General features: G+C 39.1%; 1 protein-coding gene across 5 annotated transcripts in view; it reads right to left on the bottom strand.

The window, feature by feature from the left end:
* Window positions 1-4285: 4285 nt before the first annotated feature.
* NUP50 (nucleoporin 50) overlaps window positions 4286-20679 on the bottom strand; it is a 34451-nt gene continuing 18057 nt past the window's right edge. For 2 of the 5 annotated variants that reach the window (XM_032804780.2, XM_032804781.2), the window contains exons 5-8: window positions 15836-16504; window positions 13891-13966; window positions 11767-11885; window positions 8833-9203 (exon numbers count right to left, since the gene is read on the bottom strand). In XM_032804780.2, the coding sequence (XP_032660671.1) occupies window positions 9001-9203; window positions 11767-11885; window positions 13891-13966; window positions 15836-16504 (1067 nt within the window). In that variant the 3' untranslated portion in view covers window positions 8833-9000. Of the gene's footprint in view, window positions 9204-11766; window positions 11886-13890; window positions 13967-15835; window positions 16505-20679 lie in introns of all 5 variants that reach the window. The other 3 variants (XM_032804777.2, XM_032804782.2, XM_032804783.2) reach the window with 3 other exon arrangements.

Genomic DNA, 20679 nt, shown 5'->3' with positions numbered 1-20679 from the left:
AAAATCAGGCTGAATCAGCCATCCCTCTAATTAGAAATAAAAGGAGAAACTTAGCAACTGGCACCAAAAGCTCTTTTTTCCATACTTTATACAGTTCAGAACTTCCAACTCCTCAATTTATAAATAGATATGAGCCATGCGAAACTACCTCATTGCACAGAGGATGACATGGTTGCTTTTGATAGGCAAATTTCTGCAGAGAAAGTTGAAAATGTAATTAAGAATTTAAAATCCAGTAAAGCTCCAGGTTCTAAGAGGTTTTCTGGAGAGCATTACAGAACTCTAAAGCGAGTGCTGGGCCCTATTTTAATTGTATAAAGATACATTGCAGAGGAATGAAATTACAGATTCTTGGAAACGAACAAAAATGGCAGTTATTCCTAAAGAAGAAAAAGATCCTACCCATTGTGCATCATACACCCCTAGATCTTTAACTGATGTTGATGCTAAAAATGTATGCCAAGATATTAGAAAAGATTGTGTTGTCTTGCCCAATATATTTAGCTGAACTAGTCTGGTTTCATTGCTGGCAGGTATCTAGCCAATAACAGCAGCAGAATTCTGAATTTTCTTTAATGTTAATTCTAGCAATTCTTTCCATGGCCTGCTTTCATCAGAGAGCGAGAAGGCCTTCCACGGGCTGGAAGGGAAGCACTTCAGATTATGGTAAGCTTTGGTTTTGAGAATCAGTTTTATAAGGGCATACCAGCCCTCTACTCATCTTCAAGCATCTGCTGTGGTAAGTGGTCAATCTCCTCATTTTGTCTAGGGGAAGACAAGTGCCTTTTCACACTTCCCTCCCTGTTCGGCAATGGAGTCAGCTGCAATAAATGGGAGAAACAGCTCCTCTCTAAAAGGTATTAAAACAGTGTCTGGACTAAACACAAACTAATTTTGTATGACACTGTCATGTTCTATAATTTTTAATGAAGCTTCTGCTCCTGCAAATACAGTTGATGTTGGAATTGGTGCAAATAGCAGGCTTCAAAATAAACTACAATTGTCAAAAGAAACATGTTTGCTACATAAGTTTTAATGGGGAAAGGAATCAAAAATATTTAGGAATAAATATTGTGGAGAAATTTTTTTTTTTTTTTAAGGCAAGTTACCCCTAGTGTGGATAAAATTTGCAGGAATGAAACATGCAATGTTTCAATATACATACATATATAATTTATTTCTGAAAACTTTCTAATTCTGGACATACAACAAAACTCAACTCCTAGGCGCTCTCTTTTTCCACTGAGTCCCAGTCTTCTAATCTAATATATGCAGGGGCATAATCACACCAAGTTATAACTCCCAAAATTAGCGGTTTTGGGCCAAATTAGCCAACATCCTAAAAACAAATCACATCAATCCTGGAATAAGATCAATGAGTTGCAGAATAGTGTATAGTCCTTGACATTGATTCATATCTTGTCAAACATCCACCAGATGCTCATTTTCTAAGTGATGCAACAAATTCACACATGCTCTTCCCACACAGCATGTGTACACTCAGTTAACCTGAAGTGGCAGTAAGCATCTCACTGCAATTCCCTCCCCACCCCCTCATAATATCCCCTTCCCTAAAAATCTGATAAAAAAAGCTTGCCATTGACAGAACATATACATTGGCAAAGGTGAGGAGTTTACCTTGCTAGGCTCCCCTTACTTAAAATATATCTGACTTTCCACTGAACTCTAAGACTCCATTGCTTCTTATTTAATAGCCCAAGGAAGTATAGAGTATTTAGGAAAAAAAGACATCCTGAACACAGCGCCCCTCACTCTAGCTCACCATTCCTGTTGGAGTTCAAGATGGCCCATGTGAGTTTAAGTAGCCAGGCTTTCCCCTGCCTCATCAGGGTCCTGCAGTAGCTTCCTTTTACTTGATCTGGCAAAAATAACCGAAGACCCCAAATAAATCAGCTCCTGCCCTTTACAACAGCTCAGTCCGTCAGCTGGCTCCTGGATCAGCCTCAACAGGTGATCAGGCCCCCAGCTGGTGCCATCTTTCCCATGCAACTTCTTCCCTGAAAAAGCAGTTCTTCTGAGTGGAAGCTGGTGGACTGTTACAGTGTTTGTATGCGAACAAAAGACCATCCCGATTTAATTACCCTTCTGGCAGCCCTGTATTACTCTCCCTTGGAATTTCAGTCCAACGTGGACCATCTGTCTCATACTGGGAGACGTTCACAGTTCCAGCATGCTGCTCTGCCTTAAACCCACAGCAATCAGCTTCAAATCTGACCAAGTACAGCCCCTCCCAATACAGCTATGTCCTGCTCAAGGTGATCTACAAAAGGAAACAGTTTGGTTGTGTCCTTCCCAGGCTAAGGAAAGTTCACCCTTTTCCCTTCAAATGTTTTTCAGAACATTTTTCTTTTGAAACTAGATACCCGGGTCACTCTTACCTTGGTTTGCTGCAAGGCAGGGCACTTCAGCAGAAAGGGCTTTTCCCATCTCTTAGAGTTAAATAGGTGTCAGGAAAATATTTTTGGCAGAATAAAAATCACTTCCTTTCATCCAGTTTTCACCTGCATGGTTTGAGCTATTAAATTTCAAGCTAAATGATTACAGTTGGGCAAGATAATCAACTGAAGACACTATGTGTTAGGCAACCTTAATTATAGACCATATTACCAGTTCCATCTACTTTGTGATGACAAGTATTTACTTTACCATTTTTACTTATTACTAGTATGTTAAATCTGGACAACCAAAAGAAGGGAGAGAAGAGGCACACTTGGCAAATATCTTTGCCTGCACTGTAATTCTCCCACACACACACCCTCAGCTATTCAGTATAAGGCTGCTGGAGGTGGAGTTGTAGTTTCTGGCTTTGCTAGTAAAAGCTCCTGTTGAGACTTGGATTAGCACAGCTATAATTCCTGGTTTTTGTGAAAACTTTTCCATTTTCTCTTGGCCTGGCTTTGTTCTAAAGATCACATTCAACTTTGGTGCAAACAGGTAAAATTCCCTTGTAGTTAGTTGTTATCCCTACTTGCACCAGAGCAGAATCTGCCCTTCAAGCAGCTGTCACTTCCCCACTGGAACTATTTGGCATTGCAGTCATAACCAAAAGCGTACTGAGTCAAACATAAAAAAGGGTTGTTACATCTCCCATTTTATTCACATTTTCCATTGAATTTGTACATTTTCTCAGAATGTATTAGAAATAACATGTAAGAAGTTACATGACAAATCTATTATTCAATAAAAGATCAGTTCCTATGGATAAACTTGAGCTTTTTGAGGTCTATTTTGACAATAACGAAGAGTGAATTGTTACATTACTCAATTCAGTAGCCTTTAATTACTGATTACTAATTCATGACATTTGAAGTTGTGCAAGCAAAATTAAACATGTACCAGTCACAAAACTTAGCAAATGCAAATAACTTAAGGTTTATCAGAAAAGTCTTGAGACATTTGAGAAGTCATGGTGCTGCAAAATGAACTAAATCAGGTAGCATTCTTAACATACATTACCTGTTATGCTTAATTACACTTCATTTTAAAGACGCATCACTGTAGATTTGTTTAACTAGAATCTTGCTAGATTGCCATCAACAAGAGAGGAGTATGGGGCAAAAGCACATACTCAATAACCCACTTCTTCGCTCTGAAAGCAAGTAGTTACACATACAGACTAAAAGATTGCAAGAGGAAGTTAAGATTCACAACATACAGGGTTTTGTGAAAAGAGTGGTTTTAATCTTGTTCTTTTTTCGGGGGGGGGGGGGGGGGTAGGGTGTTTACCAAGAAAGCCAAGAGCTACCAAAATTAGAGCGCAACAACATTAAACCTGTAAAGATTTGAAAAAACAAAGTCTGCAGCTGTAACAATGAAACAGATCATTTGTAACAGATTGGGAAGAACTCCCTTGCACAAATGTGCAACAAATAGCTGGTGCTTAATGTCACAAAATTGAATCAAAGAAGTGTAAGGCTAGAAGAGACCTGAATAGGTCATCTAGCCCCATTCCCTCTGCTCAAGGCAGGAGTACCTAATAACTAGTCCATTCCTAACAAGTGTGCTAACCTGTTCTTCAATGACAAAGATGGCAGAACCTCCCAAAGCAATTTGTTCCAGTGCTTAACTACCCAACAGTTAGGAAGATTTTCCTAATGTCTAACCTAAATCTCTCTTGTTCCCATGCACGTCCATTGCTTCTTATCCCATCCTCAGAGGTTAAAGAGAACAATGTTTCCACTCTTCTCCTTGTAACCACCTTTTATGCATTTGAAAACTTATGTCTTTACTCAGTCTTCTTTCTCCATAAACCCATTCCCCCCCCTCCCCCCATCTTTCCTTGTAGGTCATGTTTTCTAGTCCTTTAATCATTTTTGTTGCTCTGCAGTGGACTTTCTCCTATTGTCCACATCTTTCCTGCAATGTGGCACCCAGAACTGGCCACAATAGGCCAGTTGAGGCCTTATCAGTACAGAGTAAAGTGGAATAATTACTTCTTATCTCACTTACAAAACTGGTGGTGATACATAGCAAAATGTTAATTTTTTTATTTTTTTTTTTGGCAACAGTGTTACTCTGACTCAGCTTGTGTTCTTCTGTAAACCTCAGATCCCTTCCCGCAATACTCCTTCCTAGTCATTTCTCATTTTGTACACGTGCAACTGATTGTTCCTTCTGAAGTGGAATACTTTGCATTTTTTATCGAATTGTATCCTTTTTACTTCAGACCATTTCTCCAGATCATTTTGAATTTTAATCCTATCCTCCAAAACACTTGCAACCACTCCCATCTTGGTATTGTCCACAAATTTTAAGCACTCTCTCCATACCATTATCTAAATCGTGTATCATATTGAACAGAATCTGACCGAGGACTGATCCCCTGCAAAGCCCCACACATTATGCCCTTCCAGCTTTAAGGTGAAACTCTGATAACTACTCTCTGGAACAGTTTTCCATCCAGTTAGCATCCACCTTACAGTAGCTGCACATAGGCTATACTTCCCTAGTTTGAGGTCATGCAAGACAGTATCAGAAGCCTTATTAAAGTCAAGATATACCATATCTACTGCTGAGATATGGTATATCTTTTTGGTGAAAACAAAGGCATTTAACACTTCTCTTACCACATTTTCTGTTATTGCCTTTCCCCTCTCATTGAGAAGCAAGTCTACTCTGTCCTTGGTCTTCCTCTTGCTTCTAATGTATTGTAGAATGTTTTCTTGTTACCCTTTATGTCTTGAGCTAGTTTAATCTCATTTTGTGCCTTGGCTTTTCTAATTTTGTCCCTACATGGCTTTTGGGTTATTTTATGGTTATCCTTCATAACTTGACTCAGTTTCCACTTTTTGTAGGACACTGAGTTTCAGATCATTGAAGATCTCCTGGTTAAGCTAGCAAGCATCGTCTCTTGCCATACTTTCTATGCAGTGGAATAATATGGACTTGTACCCTTAATGGTAGTTTTTCAGAGACAACTCTCTTGAACTGTTTTTCCTCTTAGACTTATTTCCCATGGCATCTTACCTACAAATTCCCTTAGTTGGCTGAAGTTTGCCTTCTTGAAATCCATTATCTTTATTTTGCTGTTTTCCCTTCAGCTCATTAGAATCTTAAACTCTTATTTCATGATCACTTTGACCCAAGCTATCTTCCACTTCCAAGTTCTCAGCCAGGTCCTATTTCTCAAAAATCAACTCTAGAAGTCTCTCCTAGCTGCTTTCTCAACCTTCTGAAACAAAAGACTGTTTCCAGTGCATTCCAAGAACTTGTTGGATAATCTGTGCCCAGCTTGTTGGAAAATCTGTGGAACTTGTTGTGCCCAACTTGTTGGAAAATCTGTGCCATTTTATTAACAGATAGGGCATGTATTATTTTCCCCAACAGACATTTGGGAAGTCCACCATCAAAAACCCTTATCCACCTTCTTCCTTGTTAGGAAGTCTATAGTAGACCCCTACCATGACATCACTCTTGGTTGTTTTACCTCTTTTATCCTTACCCAGACATTTTCAACAAGTCTTTTCTATTTCCATCTCAACCTCAAGGGTATACATCTTTGATATATAAGGAAACAACCTCCTCCCTTTCCCCCTACTTGTCTTTCCTGAGCAAGCTGTACCCTTTTATACTAAATATTCCAGTAATGTGTATTATTCCACCAAGTCTGTGATGCCAACTATATCACAGTTGTGATTATTCACTCATATTTCTAGTTCTTCCTGTTTATTCCCCATACTTCTGGAAAGAAGACAGCCATGCTCTATCTACAAGGCAAGACACAAAAATTATTTATTGAATTAGAATTCTAAATAAGACAATCTTTTATAATTAAGTAGCATATGACAGACACCCTAATGGTAATTTTCTAACAAACTATTTTTATATTTGCTTTAAGTTTTTAGAGCTTAATTTCTAGTTAAATTTTCATGCAAGCAAATAATAAAATCCCCAGATTTTGACATCTGTAGACTAATCCCAGAATCTACTTTTTAGGTGTCTCCCTCCGAAAGTGCCCTATGAACGACAAAAATCAAACCATAGTGCCAAAACATTCGTTTTTATAACTCGGAGCAAAATAATTTGTGCTGTACAATTGAACACAAGTAAATATTTAAGTTCTCCCCATCTCACAATTCAAATAACTGAAGTCAAGATACATAGAACTTTTAATTAGACCGATCAATTTTACACCGGTCAAATCTCTATCACTTTTCCCTGTTTAATTTTGTTTTAAAGTGTTAACAGCAAAGATCTGTTGTAATAAAAACTGTAGGATTACGATCTTAAATGAAAAACACTGTTTTTAATATTAGACCTAAGACATTTCATACATATACTTTCCTTTTTAAGGGAGACTTTATAGGGTAACCTAATGTAAAGATGTGAGTGAGTATACACTTGCCTATTCCCATCTCTCCCATGTGATTCTCCATGCCATTTACTGATACCAATACATGCGTAGCTAAAGAATAAACACCTCCTTTACTCATTGTTTCCCAAACTACAATAGAAAATGTGTGCATTTGCCAGCTTGGGCATTGTGGGGTACAAGTTTCCAGCATATTAGATTTTCATTAAGTAGCATCTGTCCCATTCTCCTTCCTGTCCTCAACACCTACCCTCAAACATACAATCACAATGTAAACAATGTTTTAAACAGCTCTTGTAATCACAGTTACAGCAGGACCATTCTTTGGCCTCTTCTACTTAGCCAACCCAGCTTCAAGAGCAAGCCAAAACATGCACATACAAAGTCCCAGATTTCACTCATTTCAAAGGCAAATATCACTCAGGATGGCTGTGCAAGGGGCACATGGAAAGTTAGTTACATTTGCCTCTCCTAATGAATTTCTGTGCATCTTATTTATTGGTCCATATTGCAATTGATGGAAAGTACATTACTACACATCTTTGCACATGAGGAAGTAAACAAGTACCAAGCACAATACCTCTCACCAACTAATACACAATTGCTCTTAAAGTGTGAGGTGCATAATGAGCGATCTGCTCATCACAAAAGATTATTCCCCCTCCATGTGCGGTGACTGGCAGCCTACAAAACAATTTCTTCACTGAAAATTTATTTATTAAGATACTGTTTTCTAAAAACAAATTCAAAATTATTTCAGCCCTTGGCCCTTCAACCTGAGCCTGTAAAAACTTGTACACATTATGATTTTCACTCACAGAATTAACATGCAAACATTTAAGTTCTGACTTCTGAGCTATGTACCAGCATGACATTTGAAAAAATTGAGGAAACTAACCACACACACACACACTTTAGTGGCTAAATACAAAACCAAATGCAAAAAAGGCAACAATTTACATTTAAAATGGGTATGTCTATACAGCATCCGAGCTTCCTTCCAGGTTAACACTAAATATTTTACTCACACTTTAAGACGTTTCAGTAGTCCAAAAGATAGAACACTGCAGCCAACCCTACTGCTATATTTGATGCCAGCAGGTAGTATTCTGCTGCTTTATCACATCACAAAGAAATATTTAATAGTATAGTACCCAAGTTTACACACAGACTCTTGGCCACGTCAGGAAACATTTACAGCACAAAGATATTTTTTAAAACTTAATTTGATGCTCATGAGACACGCTTAGTACATTTTATTAACAGATAGGGCATGTATCTGCCTTGCCCAGTTTCCTCCACCAAACTGTTTCTGCTGTTGATGTGTCTCAACCATAACCTGGAGAGAGTAGGGAAGAATACTTCTAGGAGAGAAAGTATTGAGTCTCCTCCCTTGGCCTCTAGTTCTGTCAACAAGAATACCAATTATAGGGCCAGTCTGGTTGTGGGTTGAGAGCAAATAGTCTTCCAGTTGTCCGTGGATACTATTGCACACCATTACCTTGCTGCAGCAGTAAGCACAACAAAACTGAATTGTTTGCAGCAGAGCAACATTAAAGTCAACAGGAATAATGTAAGCAAATCATTTGCTTTGAGGAACCACAAATGCAGTCTCTGAATCCCAACAGTACATCAAATTTCTTAAGTTGAAAAGAATCTACAGAAGCATTGTTATTCAGATACATGATTATTCAGGTGACAGTTCGAAAGATTAGATCCCTTACCAGAAGCTAGCAGATGCTTTTTTTTTTTTTTTAAATACAAAATCAATCTATTCGGTCTAGAAACAGTTTCAAGAATTAAACAATTTAGCCGCCTCCTCTTTCAAAAACAGGAGGTTGCTGCACTTCACCGTAAAGCCTGTGAAAAACATGTGGTACAACATTCTGTACTTTGATTTCAGTCCATCCAGCACTCACTTTAATTTAAATGTACAAATTTTATCCAAATATGGTTCAAACATTAGATATTCCAAAAAAGGATGGAGGACAGATGGACTCTTGTGTTCAGTTAAAGCTTTTATTAGCCATTTTTGTTTTTCCTCACAAAAGCTTTTCAGAATTCCTGTAACAGTTCTTAGAATGTCAGAGTAGAGAGTTAAGCAGTTAAAAAGAAATGAGTAGCAGCAGTTTAGCAGTAATTTCTCAGAGCATTTGACTGCAATATTTTTAGGCCTCCTTTTTCTCCAGTAAAATTTTGTGCAACTCATCTGCATCCTCACTTGTTTTCACTCTTATTAACATAGTGATAGGGACAGTGGAATTCTTCTCATCAATTGGTGGATTGGGAACACAGACTATAAGAACGTTGTTTTTTCCCGTTCTTGTGCATGGCATCTTGGGCGGAACCAACACATTCAATAGTATGTTACCTGCATTTGTAAGAAAAAAACATTAGGTTAAACAAATTGTTACTATAAGAAAATGTACATATTGGTAAGCTCACAGAGGAGGAATTTAAGCTTTAGTATGGAATGAGGGATACTCCCTTCCCCCATTTATATTCAAGGGATTCTCCCACCAGTAAGGGTTGTAGGTATGCTTTTATTTTAGGATTCCTTGGGGAAGCAACAGCAAATTGGTATGGTCCATTTCATTCTGACTAGCCATTTGTGTGCAAGTGGCAAAGCTTGTAGATGTGATCTACTACAGCTGCTGGAGATGCTCTTGTGGGGAGGAGACAAAGGAATTTTGTTTCCCAAATAATATCTATTCCTCTGCTATTTCTAAAACGATGCTTCACTAGTGACCCAGAAGAGATGAAATTCATGGGTACTTCATCAGATTCACTCTGCCACTGCCAGAAAGGCCTCAAGTGGAAGTACTGACCAACTGACAGTATTAGACAAGTTTAGGTCCAAGGTTAGGCCTCTGTTCTTCTGCCAGTAGAGACTGGGGTGTGTTGATCTTTGTTTTATAAAATATTTGGCTTACCAACAGAGCATCCATAAGGCACCAGGGGCCTACATCCCACTTCTTATCCAGAGGTAAAATTTCAGTGATTTGTAGTTCACAGGAAGGAAAGAAATGTGAAACCTTCCCTCCAAAAAAGTGAGAGAACAGCAAAAATAAGAGAAGCTGGAGGAACAGTATTAGGGTGAAGAGCGCATGTGGGATTTTGTTTTTAGGAGAGTGAAGTGTCCCTATGACCAATTTAAACCTCAGCTAAATGAGGATATGCAACACAAACCGAAATCCGAGTGTCCACATTACGTCTATATAAACTAAAAACATAGCAACTGCTATTCCAAGACATCAAGCAGAGTCCTTAAGCAGTAGAAAAAAATGCACTAAATATACAGGAGCTGTTAATATAGGACTGAACATGTAGTAGTAGAATATAATTTTTTATGGTTACCACTGTTCGTTCATACAACATATGATGGAAATAGAGTATCACTGTTATTTATAACTCAGGTGTAAGTTAACATATTAAACTACTAAGTGATTTAAAAAAAAATCACATTCAAAGTTAGTGTTGTATTAGAATAGTTTCAAATTTAAACTCAGCAATATGCATAAACAAACAAAAAATGTTTTCATAAACCTAGGAAATAATTCACAAAACTATAGTAGTATTGGGGGAGGGGAGGAATTCAGTCTTCCATTGTACCATACCAATTACATCTTAGAGGTTTTTCATGCACCAGAGCTCAGCAGCACCCTACATGCATGGAATTTCTAGTGTACAATCTAATTCAGATTTTAATATAGAAGACCACCCAATAACAAGCCTATTCCCCATCCCAGATGCAAAAGTCCGGATTTCTACCTCTTCCTAGTGCCCTAGTAGTCACCATTTATATCAGAATCACTGAGACATTATATGGCAATTTCCTGCCACATCTCGGGAAAACCTTATTGAATTAAGTTTAAACATCTTTGTCAGTGTATTGTATTAAATGAATGATTTATATATTGTGGTAGTCCAAGATCATAGGTAACCTCTCTGGGAGAGAAATATGATGTGAACCCTAGAATGTGATATGAACTTGAAAGAAGTGTTATGTTTTTCTGTATTGAACAATATACCAGACAGGAATGGATTTTGGGGACAGCATCAAGTTGTTTGCCTGAGGAATCTCTAGGGGGAGCTGAATGCAAATTCCCTCCCTTCAGTTATGCAAAAACCCAAACTTTTGAGCTGTGCTCTGAGGATAAGACCATTATCTGCTGATTAGCTGTTCCCAGGGTCTCAAGATCAAAGACCTAAGCCTTATAATGGACAAACTAATCCATTCACTGGTGTGCTAGTTCTGAGCTAAGGCTGTTACAGACTTATAAGCCATACAAAAATCCTGAGTAGGGCCTGAAGGACTGACTCCTAGTGGAGACTCTGTTGCAGTTGGGACGTAATCTCTGGTAAAAACTTATTAAAAATAACAAATACATACATGCTAATGTTTTCTCTGTAATGCTTTCACCTTACGAATAAATGTGCTAGTTTACAAAGGGCTGTGTTGTTACTTATAATGGCTGGCAATTACTGCCATTCATAGCCTTCAAAGCGGAAGCAAAATGCAGACGCTGGCTTGCTTAAGCAATCTGGCTTGCTGGGAATATCACAGTGTAGGCAGGGAGAACTGTGCAGCCGGTCAAGACGACGACACATGCAGGTCTCTACCTAAGAGGTGAAGGCTGAGGAGCTGGAAGCCAAGGGTGAGCGTTTAGTGGACCATGAAGGGGAAAGCAGGTCCAGTTGCTCTGAACTGATCTTATCTCTTATGAGTACTTATACATATTGAGCACACAAGTGTATGTATTTTTAAAAAATGCATACATTTGTGTGCTCAATATGTATAAGTACTCAAATAAGAGATACGATCAGTTAGTTATACTGAAAGCATTGGATCCTTTAGAAAAGAGCACCAATGTAGATTTCACTATAGAGCATTATCAGGACCAGCAAGACAGACTCAGAAGAAAGTTACATACCTAAATTGGTGTCTGCTCGTACCAGCAGTTGAGTTTTTTCATTTCCTGCAGGTTTTAAATGCAGCGTTCCTACACCCTTTTCTTTAAATTCATTATCTTTTTTGTAGAACAGTTTGCACCTATAAAACAAGTCAGACAGTATGTACTGATATATAAACAAATTTTTAAAATCTCCCAGATAATACATAATGGAGAATTTGATCTACAGTTAAAGTCTTTTTAATAATTTAAACCTGACAATTAGAGAATATTAAAAAAAAAAAAACCCTACACATGTCCAGTCTCCAAGACCACAACAAAATACATTATTTAGGTTCTTACTGCAACTACCCAGATGATAGATCCTATAGGATGGGTAAACTGTCCATGTTAATGTAGTTTCAGGAAGAAAATGTGTCATTTGGGCTTTAAATTGTTGACTCAGCTACGTTTGAAATAGTCTCAAAAAAAGGTGTGACATTTTGACCCTTTTAACAAAAGACTGAAAGCATTTTAAGTTAAAACTTTATGGAAAATAAGGCTGTGGAAAATTTGAATAGTCTCAGAAGTTTTATGAAGATACTGGGCTTGTCTACACTTACCAGGGGACTGATGCATCAGCAGTTGATTTAGTGGGTCTAGTGAAGACCCGCTAAATCGACTGCAGATCACTCTCCTGTCAACTCCTCTATTCAACTGGGTAGACAAGAGTAGGGGGAGTCGATGGGAGAATGTCTCTCATCAACATTGCGTAGTGTGGACCCCGAGGTAAGCAGATCTAAGCTATGTCAATTTGAGTTACGCTATTCATGTTAACTCCAATTGTGCAGCTTAGATAGAATTTTCCCTGTAGGATAGACAAGGCCACTGAAAACTTGGCAAGAAAGAGCTACCAAAGTCCCATTCGGTAAACAGCTGTGATAGCCGATCATCTTCTCAACAAAATGAAATAAAATATGCAAGATACTGTAGTTTCAAACAAGGACACCAAGTTATGGTATGTGAAGTGAAAGCCAAATGACCATATAGTATATAAAAAAAGACCTGAGAAAAGCAGTTAAACAATAAAGATTTTAATACATAAAACTCTTGACCATTGTTTGAAACGCTAATTTTACTGCAAAACTGGGGAAAAACAGTCAGCATCACACACGATGCAATCGCAAGTTAAAGCGTAAGAATAGATTTTAGTAGGACCACAAAGCAAAGATTTCAAAAATGGGAGAGCTGAACTTGAAAATATTAACGGTTAAAGTCAAAATCCCAGCATTTGCAATATAGTAAATTAAAACGTAGAACCCGTTATCCTAAAACAAGATCTAGTGTACTTTGTAAACCTTGCTTCAAAGTATTTAAAATTTACAGCCCCGTCCTGCAAAGATTTAATATGGTACATACTTCACTCACATGAACAGTTCCTTTTATGTCAATGGGACGACACACATGCTTAAAGTTAAGCATGTACGTAAGTGTTTGGAGCATCAGGCACTAAAACTGTATTTTAATTAAAACACTTCTTTTAATAGGCTTGAAGTCTGAATTCAAAGCAAATTTGGTTCCGTATTAACAATGAAAAGTTAGACTTAAAATACCTTAAATATTGTGAATTATTTCATATACAGACCCAAATTTTCACAAACAAGTCTAATTTTACACTCCTATGCCCAGTCACCTCTGGGAAGGATTTTCAAAAGCACCTAAGTGAGGAAAACAAGTCTCCAACTTCAAATTGCAAAACCTGATAGAGTATAGCTGGTCAAAGTGTTTCAGCTTTCTTGAGCTGTGGAACTGCAATATCAGAATGTGGTGTTGGTTGCAAACAGAGCACAAACTTTTGCTTATCAATTCTGTTTGAACATGTGTTGTTCTCACAATAAGGATGTTAATGAGGACCTAGACATTCCACATAGATGAGCTCAGATGAAACTTCACAGAAAAAAAAAAAACTATGTAAAATCTGAAGATTAACAATTAAGAAACTAAAAGAAGTACAAACATCAATTTCAGCAATTTAGGACTGTAGAATAGGAAGAAAGTACAGAACTTGCAAAATGTAAATAAAAACAGCGACTTCAATTTTTTTTTAAAAAAAAAGTTATGATTTTTATCCACTATAGCTTGTAAACATTAAAAATGACCACTCACTTCTTCGAGTAGAAGGCATCATCTTCTTTTACCTCATTAACAACTGTTTTTGGTGGCTCTTCCTCTTCATCTCCTCCTGAAACAAAGGAATGGTTTAATACAACCCAGAACAACGTAGTGCAGATACCACTTAAAAAAAATATTTTCTTCACACTGTATTATTGATAATACACAAACATACATATTTAGAGTGCACATATACAGTCTCAAGATTGCCAAAAAATATTTTAAATTGATTTGTGTCTTGGAGGTAAGGCAACTATAAGAAACCTTCTGTGGTCAGTAAGTCTAGTGTTTTAATAGCTACACCAGCTAAATGAATATGAAGTTCAGAATGATCCTAATTACATTTTTGGAAGTTTGAATAGCAGCTAGTTAATTATAAGGTTGATTTGAAAAAAAACAAAAAACAAGAACAGGATGTTTTTGGTTGGGAGACTTAGTTATAAAGTAAAGAGAGACTGATGAGTAGTTTCCCCCCTCTCCTCCCCCAAAAAACCCCCAGGTTATATGGAGGGCTTGAAAAGTATTCTAGGGGGAGGAAAGCTACACCAATGATATCAAGAGACGACAGCTTAAAAATGGGTAAGAGCTCAGCCTCTTTCCACCCCCTTCAACACTTTCTAGGAATTCTACCAGGATGCTGTGCCTGCCTCTGCTGCTACTCACAACTTTTTTAAGCAGTAGCAGAAGGAAACTTACAAGAGCATTGGTAGTTTTACTGGTCCCTAAATACTTATGAACAGTAGCAGTGAAACTGACCAGAATTTTATTCATTTCATTCTGCAGCTGCTTGACAAAGCTATTGAGTGCTGCAGTGGGGCTGAAACTGCCTGAAGACTTGAAGGCTTTAATGTACCACTGCACACGTGGTTCACATTCAGAAAGATCAGAAACTTAGTTTTGTTCAAAAGTTTACATTCCACAAAAACTGAAGTTTGAGGGCCTTTCCCCACCACACTTGCAAGGGAAGCTACCTCCCACTCCTCACTTTAAAAACCTGAAGTCCTAGATTATGTAACTTTCATATAAGCATAGACTAAAATGGTGTGTACAAGCAAATAGAGTTCCAGCTCCTATATTAAACCTCAAAAGATAGCCATGGTGGACAGGGGTTATAACAGAAACATTTATAAAATATTTTCACAGTACTAATCAGTCATTTTGTTCCAGAATAAGTAGGGTATAGGGAACCAAGAGTACTCCAATTGCCAACTTCACACATAAAATAACACTTTTGCATAATAATTTAATCAGCATTTGACAGTGCTATCTAAAATTCAGCACTATTATAAAATTGACATAATGGACCACATTCTGTTTGTGAGTCATTTATAATTTTGTGGAGCAGTATTTAAAACAGATAAAAGGGATCCTTCCTTTAAGAACGGGGTGGGGTGCGGTGGAGTGGTTTACAGTCCCTTTAATTAGATATGCAGGTTCCAGGTTAAAGTTACATTTGGTTTAATATAAGATAGAGATTACAATGTAAATAAGTTTCATCGGTGATTATACTTATCACATTGCAGGGAGAAATGTGCAATTTAGGCATATACTAGTCTGACGTATTAGAATAAATCAACACAGGGTCTGGATTATGAATTTGGTTGAAATTTTGGATGAACACAAGTCTATCAATTTCAATACTTACATAGGCAAATAAATTGCTTATGTAACACTGAAAAGATGCTATTAAAATGTACAAATCCAACTAAAATTTATAGTTTCTTACTGTCATGACAGCAAGACTGAGAAATTCAAGATTAGAGACAAAGTTCTGCAATTGTTCAGTATTGAAAATAAGAGCAAAACGGGGAATAAACCTATACAAGCCCTTGTTAAGCTTAATAGCTCACTACGAAGAAGCCTTGGAATATTAAGTTAAGCCCCAACATTCAAAGCCTATCATTAGTAAAAGTTCAATTTATCAAAAATCAATATTTACCTTTATCCTCACTACTTCCACTTTCTGTCTGAGCTTCCAATACCCTGGTGGAAAGCGTGGAGACAGACTTTCCCTGCTTTGCATCTTTTCCAAATACACCCGAATTCCCAGGGGAGAATGAAAAACTAGTTAGTGTGCCAGAACCAAGTGAACCCAAAACAGAACTATCAACATTCTTGCCAAAGTTAAATGAGACATTTGATGCAACTCCTAATGGCGATTCCCTGTTCTTTTCCGATGTAGATTCAGTTTTCTTGTCTGATTCATCCTCAGTTTTGTTGCTGTTAAACAAAAACGTTGATCCTTGCTGAAGTTTCGAAGTCCCAAACGTAGGAACAGACTGAGTTCCAGTTGTTTTGTTGCTTTCATTTTCAGAGCCACTATCACTACTGCTTCCATGATGTTGTTCAATGCTTGCTAAATATTTCTCATAGTCTCTAAATATGGGTGTCAGATCACAGAGTGGATTTGTGTTTACATGCTTTACTATCCAGTCACGCACAGAACAGTTTAGAGCTGCTAACTGTTTGTGATAAACACTAGAGCTGCACATTTTATTTTGAGTGTAACCAGAAGATGAAGATTGTTGACTGTCACCATTAACTTTTGTGCCTGAAGCCTTTTTCTCAACCAGTGTGGTGGTGGGACCATTTGATGTCACGGATCCTACTGAAAGAAGTAAGTAATTAAAAAGAAACAGTAATTTGGAAGATATACAAACTTTGAAGAAATGTATGTATCAAATCATCTATGTTCTTCACGGAGTATTTCCTATCGGAAAGAGACGTATAGTAGATTAAAGATAGAAACAGAGTATATTTGACAAGATTATCACCATTCATTGCTGATCCTAACGTATGGTAGAAAATACTAGGAGGTTTTCTTAAGTGTTGAAGAATCATACTCCATGCTTGGCTCAAACATAAGATCATCTCTGTGGAGACTGATCATATTTAAATCTGATCTAACTATCACGCACAAATATTCTAAGGCCCTAGAGGATATACGGAGTATCTGGCAGCAGTCACAGGTACATAGAGGAGTTACTACCACCATGCTCTAAACCAGTCGAGACGTGTGGTGTGTATGCTTGTCCTGGCAGTTTCAAAATTGCTGTAATCAAGATTCGAGTGATTAAAGGGTAAGAGGCAAACAACTTGTCGAAAAATCAGGAAATTAAGTCAGTTAGCTCGGTATAAGGATATTCCTATACACAAGCTATCTAAACGAGAATCATATCAGGATATTAAAAAACAAATAAGCAAACACGTACAGAGAGCGCCATGAAGACATTCCCATAGTAATAAAGGTAATACACCGCAGGAAGATGTCATAGGTGAATATTCTTATTGGGTTGTATGAGTGCCAGTCATTTTCCATGGGTCTACTCTAATTCTGCGAGCATTCCATGTCATTATATGTGAGCTAATAAGAGATATCGCATCAAAAGACGGTTCAGCTATTACAAGTGTAGCAGGATTCTTGCATATTTAGGAAATCTATGTGAAGAATGCGCGCAAGTTACATACAGTCATAATACTAGTCGAATATATTTACTTGGCATGACGCCTTGCACAACCTGCATAGTTGCAACAATACGATGATCGCAGGACATACAGTCAAGTATATTTCATTCTTCACTGAGCAACAAGCCTGAGCATGTAACTACACCTGATCAGGCTACATGCGATTCGAGTCTGTACTAAGATATGCCAGACTTCAGACTATGGAGAGATAGCAGATAGACTTGAAGTCCGACATCTACGTCTCTATTCGAACATCTCTCCCGTCCTCACAGCGTGCGGAAGTCTCTTTTCATGACTCCCCTTCGCCGCCGCTCTCGCCATCGCTGCTACCAAGTACTGCTTCCGAACCTCATGCTCATTCTGGTGGATGTTGCAAAGATGTCCATGTGAAGGTTCAATTCTGGGGATCAGCCCTTATCATGTCTCATTACTGGACGCGATACAATCGATTAACCTGATAGATCGATCACCTACCTGCCAATCGCTGGACAGTTAGTGTGGACATTGCACCCACAGGATCTGAACCTGTTCGATCAGGAGCAAGCTAAGATCAGACAAAGTAGATTCATACGTCAGTGAGCATTCACTTCAATGATGACCAAGACCAGGTCTGCTTATATAGAGAAGGCAGGGATATAACATATAACTGAATACATCTTCAAAAGTAAAGCGGACACTCTTAACTTTGATTTTGAAACAACTTTAGCTTGTTAAAGCGAGACTTAGCTTTCTTAGTATTGCTTCTCCTCTTACAACCAGAGAGAATCTTAGACGGGTATGGCTACACTGGCACTTTAGAAAATACAGCGCTGCAACTATCCGCGCTCAGGGGATGTTGAAAAAAACCCCCCCGAGCACTGGCAAGATATCCAGCCTGTAAAGCCTCAGTGTAATCAGGTGCGGGCAGCTGCTGAGCGCCGGCTCCCAGCACTGCACGCTACACCCGCGAAGAGGAACATCGTTTACATGCAGATGCTGAGAGAGCATCTCGCCAAGCCGCTGTGGCCGGCTCCGACCACGCCTCATAACTTTTAAGCGGCTGCAGCGCGAGGCAGCGCTTTGAAATTCCAAGTGTAGCCTACCCTAATTGCCTGTTTTTAGCTTTTAATATTGAAATCGTTTTCAACTGACACTTTCCAACCTTAACTCGCTACTTTGCCACATAACATCTGTTCTGCAAAGCTTATAACAGGGCAAGCACCTATACTGTAATAATTACAACCTTTTACAACAGAAAAGGTTATTTGTACAAGTTAAAAAAAATCATCAAGAATTTACAATTCTTTAGAATGTGGCACAACACAACACTGCAGTGATCTAACCAATTTTAGCTAGATAATCGCGATCTTTCGTGCTTCAGTAACGGTCAATTTTACAAATTGTGTCTAATGCCACCTGTTAGAGCAACCTCAATGTAGTCAATCATATCTTGTTTGAGCAGGAATTTAGAGGGACTCCATAGTAATCTCACAATAGGCATTGGGATTAATTTTTGCTTAAAACACGCCAAGTGAACACGTTCAGAAGTTGTTGTTTTTTTAAAAATTGATCATAACTCTAAATAAAGGCATTAATCGGGCCAGACTAAGTCCATGCTAAATTTCAAGCATTAACCTAAGTCACAGACTAGAAATGGTGAAAGTTATTTTAACAAAAAGCATTTCACTCTTCTGTATCTAACATAAGGGATTGGGGAAAATAAACGTTACTAATCCTTCTGTAACTGTTCTTCAAGATGTGTTACATATGTCCATTCCACGCTTAGCATGTGCACACCCTGCACACAGTCATAGGAAATTTTCCCTTTAGTGGCACCTGTTGGGGCAGGTGAAAAGCCCTCTGTTGTTGCATACCACAGTCACCCAGCTGCTTCACAGCCCGCTCTGTTCCTTTTTGCCTGACAACTCCAATGCAGATGGGTAGGAGGGCAGGTTGTGGAATGGACATGTGCAACACATGTTGAAGAACAGTTACAGAAGGTTAGTAAGCATTTTTTGAGTGATTGCACATGGGAACTCCACTCTGACTCAAGCTGTAAAGTAGGAGGGGGGACTGGTGCTTATGCATACACAGACTGGAATACAACTTGTCCAACTTTAGCATAGTCTCTAGAGTCCTGAGTGATGGCATAATGGGATTGGAAAGTGTGCACCGAAGTCCAGACTGCTGCTCTACCACTGTCCTGGATAAGGACTTGCACAAAAAATGACAGTGAGGCCTCTTGCAAACCTGTAGAATATGCTTTTATTTTGCTCAATAGAGAAATGCCAGCCAAATCAGAACATACATGAATACTGGAAGCTATCCACAATAAAAATATTTGTGAAGAGACTGTGAGACCTTTCACCCTGACTGCAATAGCCATGAATAATTGGGTTAACTAATGGAACTTTAGTCCTGTCTAGAACACGAAAGCTCTTCAAATATCTAGGGCCGATTTGCTTGGTACTGAAGTTAGGCTTACTCACAGGTAATTGCAAGGATCGCCTTGGAGCAGTGTTCCCGCTAATTTTTTCTACACGTGTGCGGAAAGAATTTAGTTATGTGCACCAATATGGAGGTGATGTGTGATGCAACCTCCATATTGGTGCACATAAAATTCATGTGGCAGGGATGGGACTGACGGGTTTGGAGTGTGGAAGGCAGCTCACAGCTGGGGTGCAGGTGGTGATGACTCTGTGGGGGTGTGGGCTGGGGTGAGGGGTTTGGGGTGCAGATTGCTCCAGGGCTATGGCAAGGAGAGAGAGAGAGAGAGAGGACTCCCCCTCCCCAGCTCTCTCTCTCTCTCTGCAGCGGCACATAGTCTGTCTTCGGGGAGAGGCACCTCTCCCCACCATGGCAGCTCCAGGGTTGAGGCACCTCTCCTCCGGCCGCGTCAGGTCCAGGGCTGGGCTGGGGTGCCTCTTCTCCATCCTCTGCAGGTCTGGGGGCAGGGGCCAGGGGAGGGCCGCTTCTCTCCCATGGTCCATGGCAGGTCTGTCCGCAGTCCAGGCCGGCCAGTGACAGTCTGCCATTTCGGGCTCTAGACCCCAGGGGAGCACAAAGCAGACCACCCCTCACCAGCAGCCCGGAGGAGCAACAGCAAATCTGGGCTCTTTTCTACCTCCCTAACCCCCACAGGCAGCCAGCAGATGCGGAGAGGAGACCTCAGCCAACTGGCTGAGAGGAGTGCAGGGGTGGAACAGAGAGAAGTCCTGGGGCTGGTGGGCCCATAGGAGCACAGAGGAGTATTCAGAGAGGAACCAGAACTGTGGCCGCTGGGCCACAGCATAAGTGGAGTTCCAGGCTGGGCTGGGCCACCACAGCAGGTCTGGGGCT

Source organism: Chelonoidis abingdonii, chromosome 1 (genome assembly GCF_003597395.2).
Source record: "Chelonoidis abingdonii isolate Lonesome George chromosome 1, CheloAbing_2.0, whole genome shotgun sequence".
Lineage (NCBI taxonomy): Eukaryota > Metazoa > Chordata > Testudines > Testudinidae > Chelonoidis > Chelonoidis abingdonii.
Note: the sequence above shows the minus strand (reverse complement) of the source record. Positions and strands in the feature narration are given on the sequence as shown.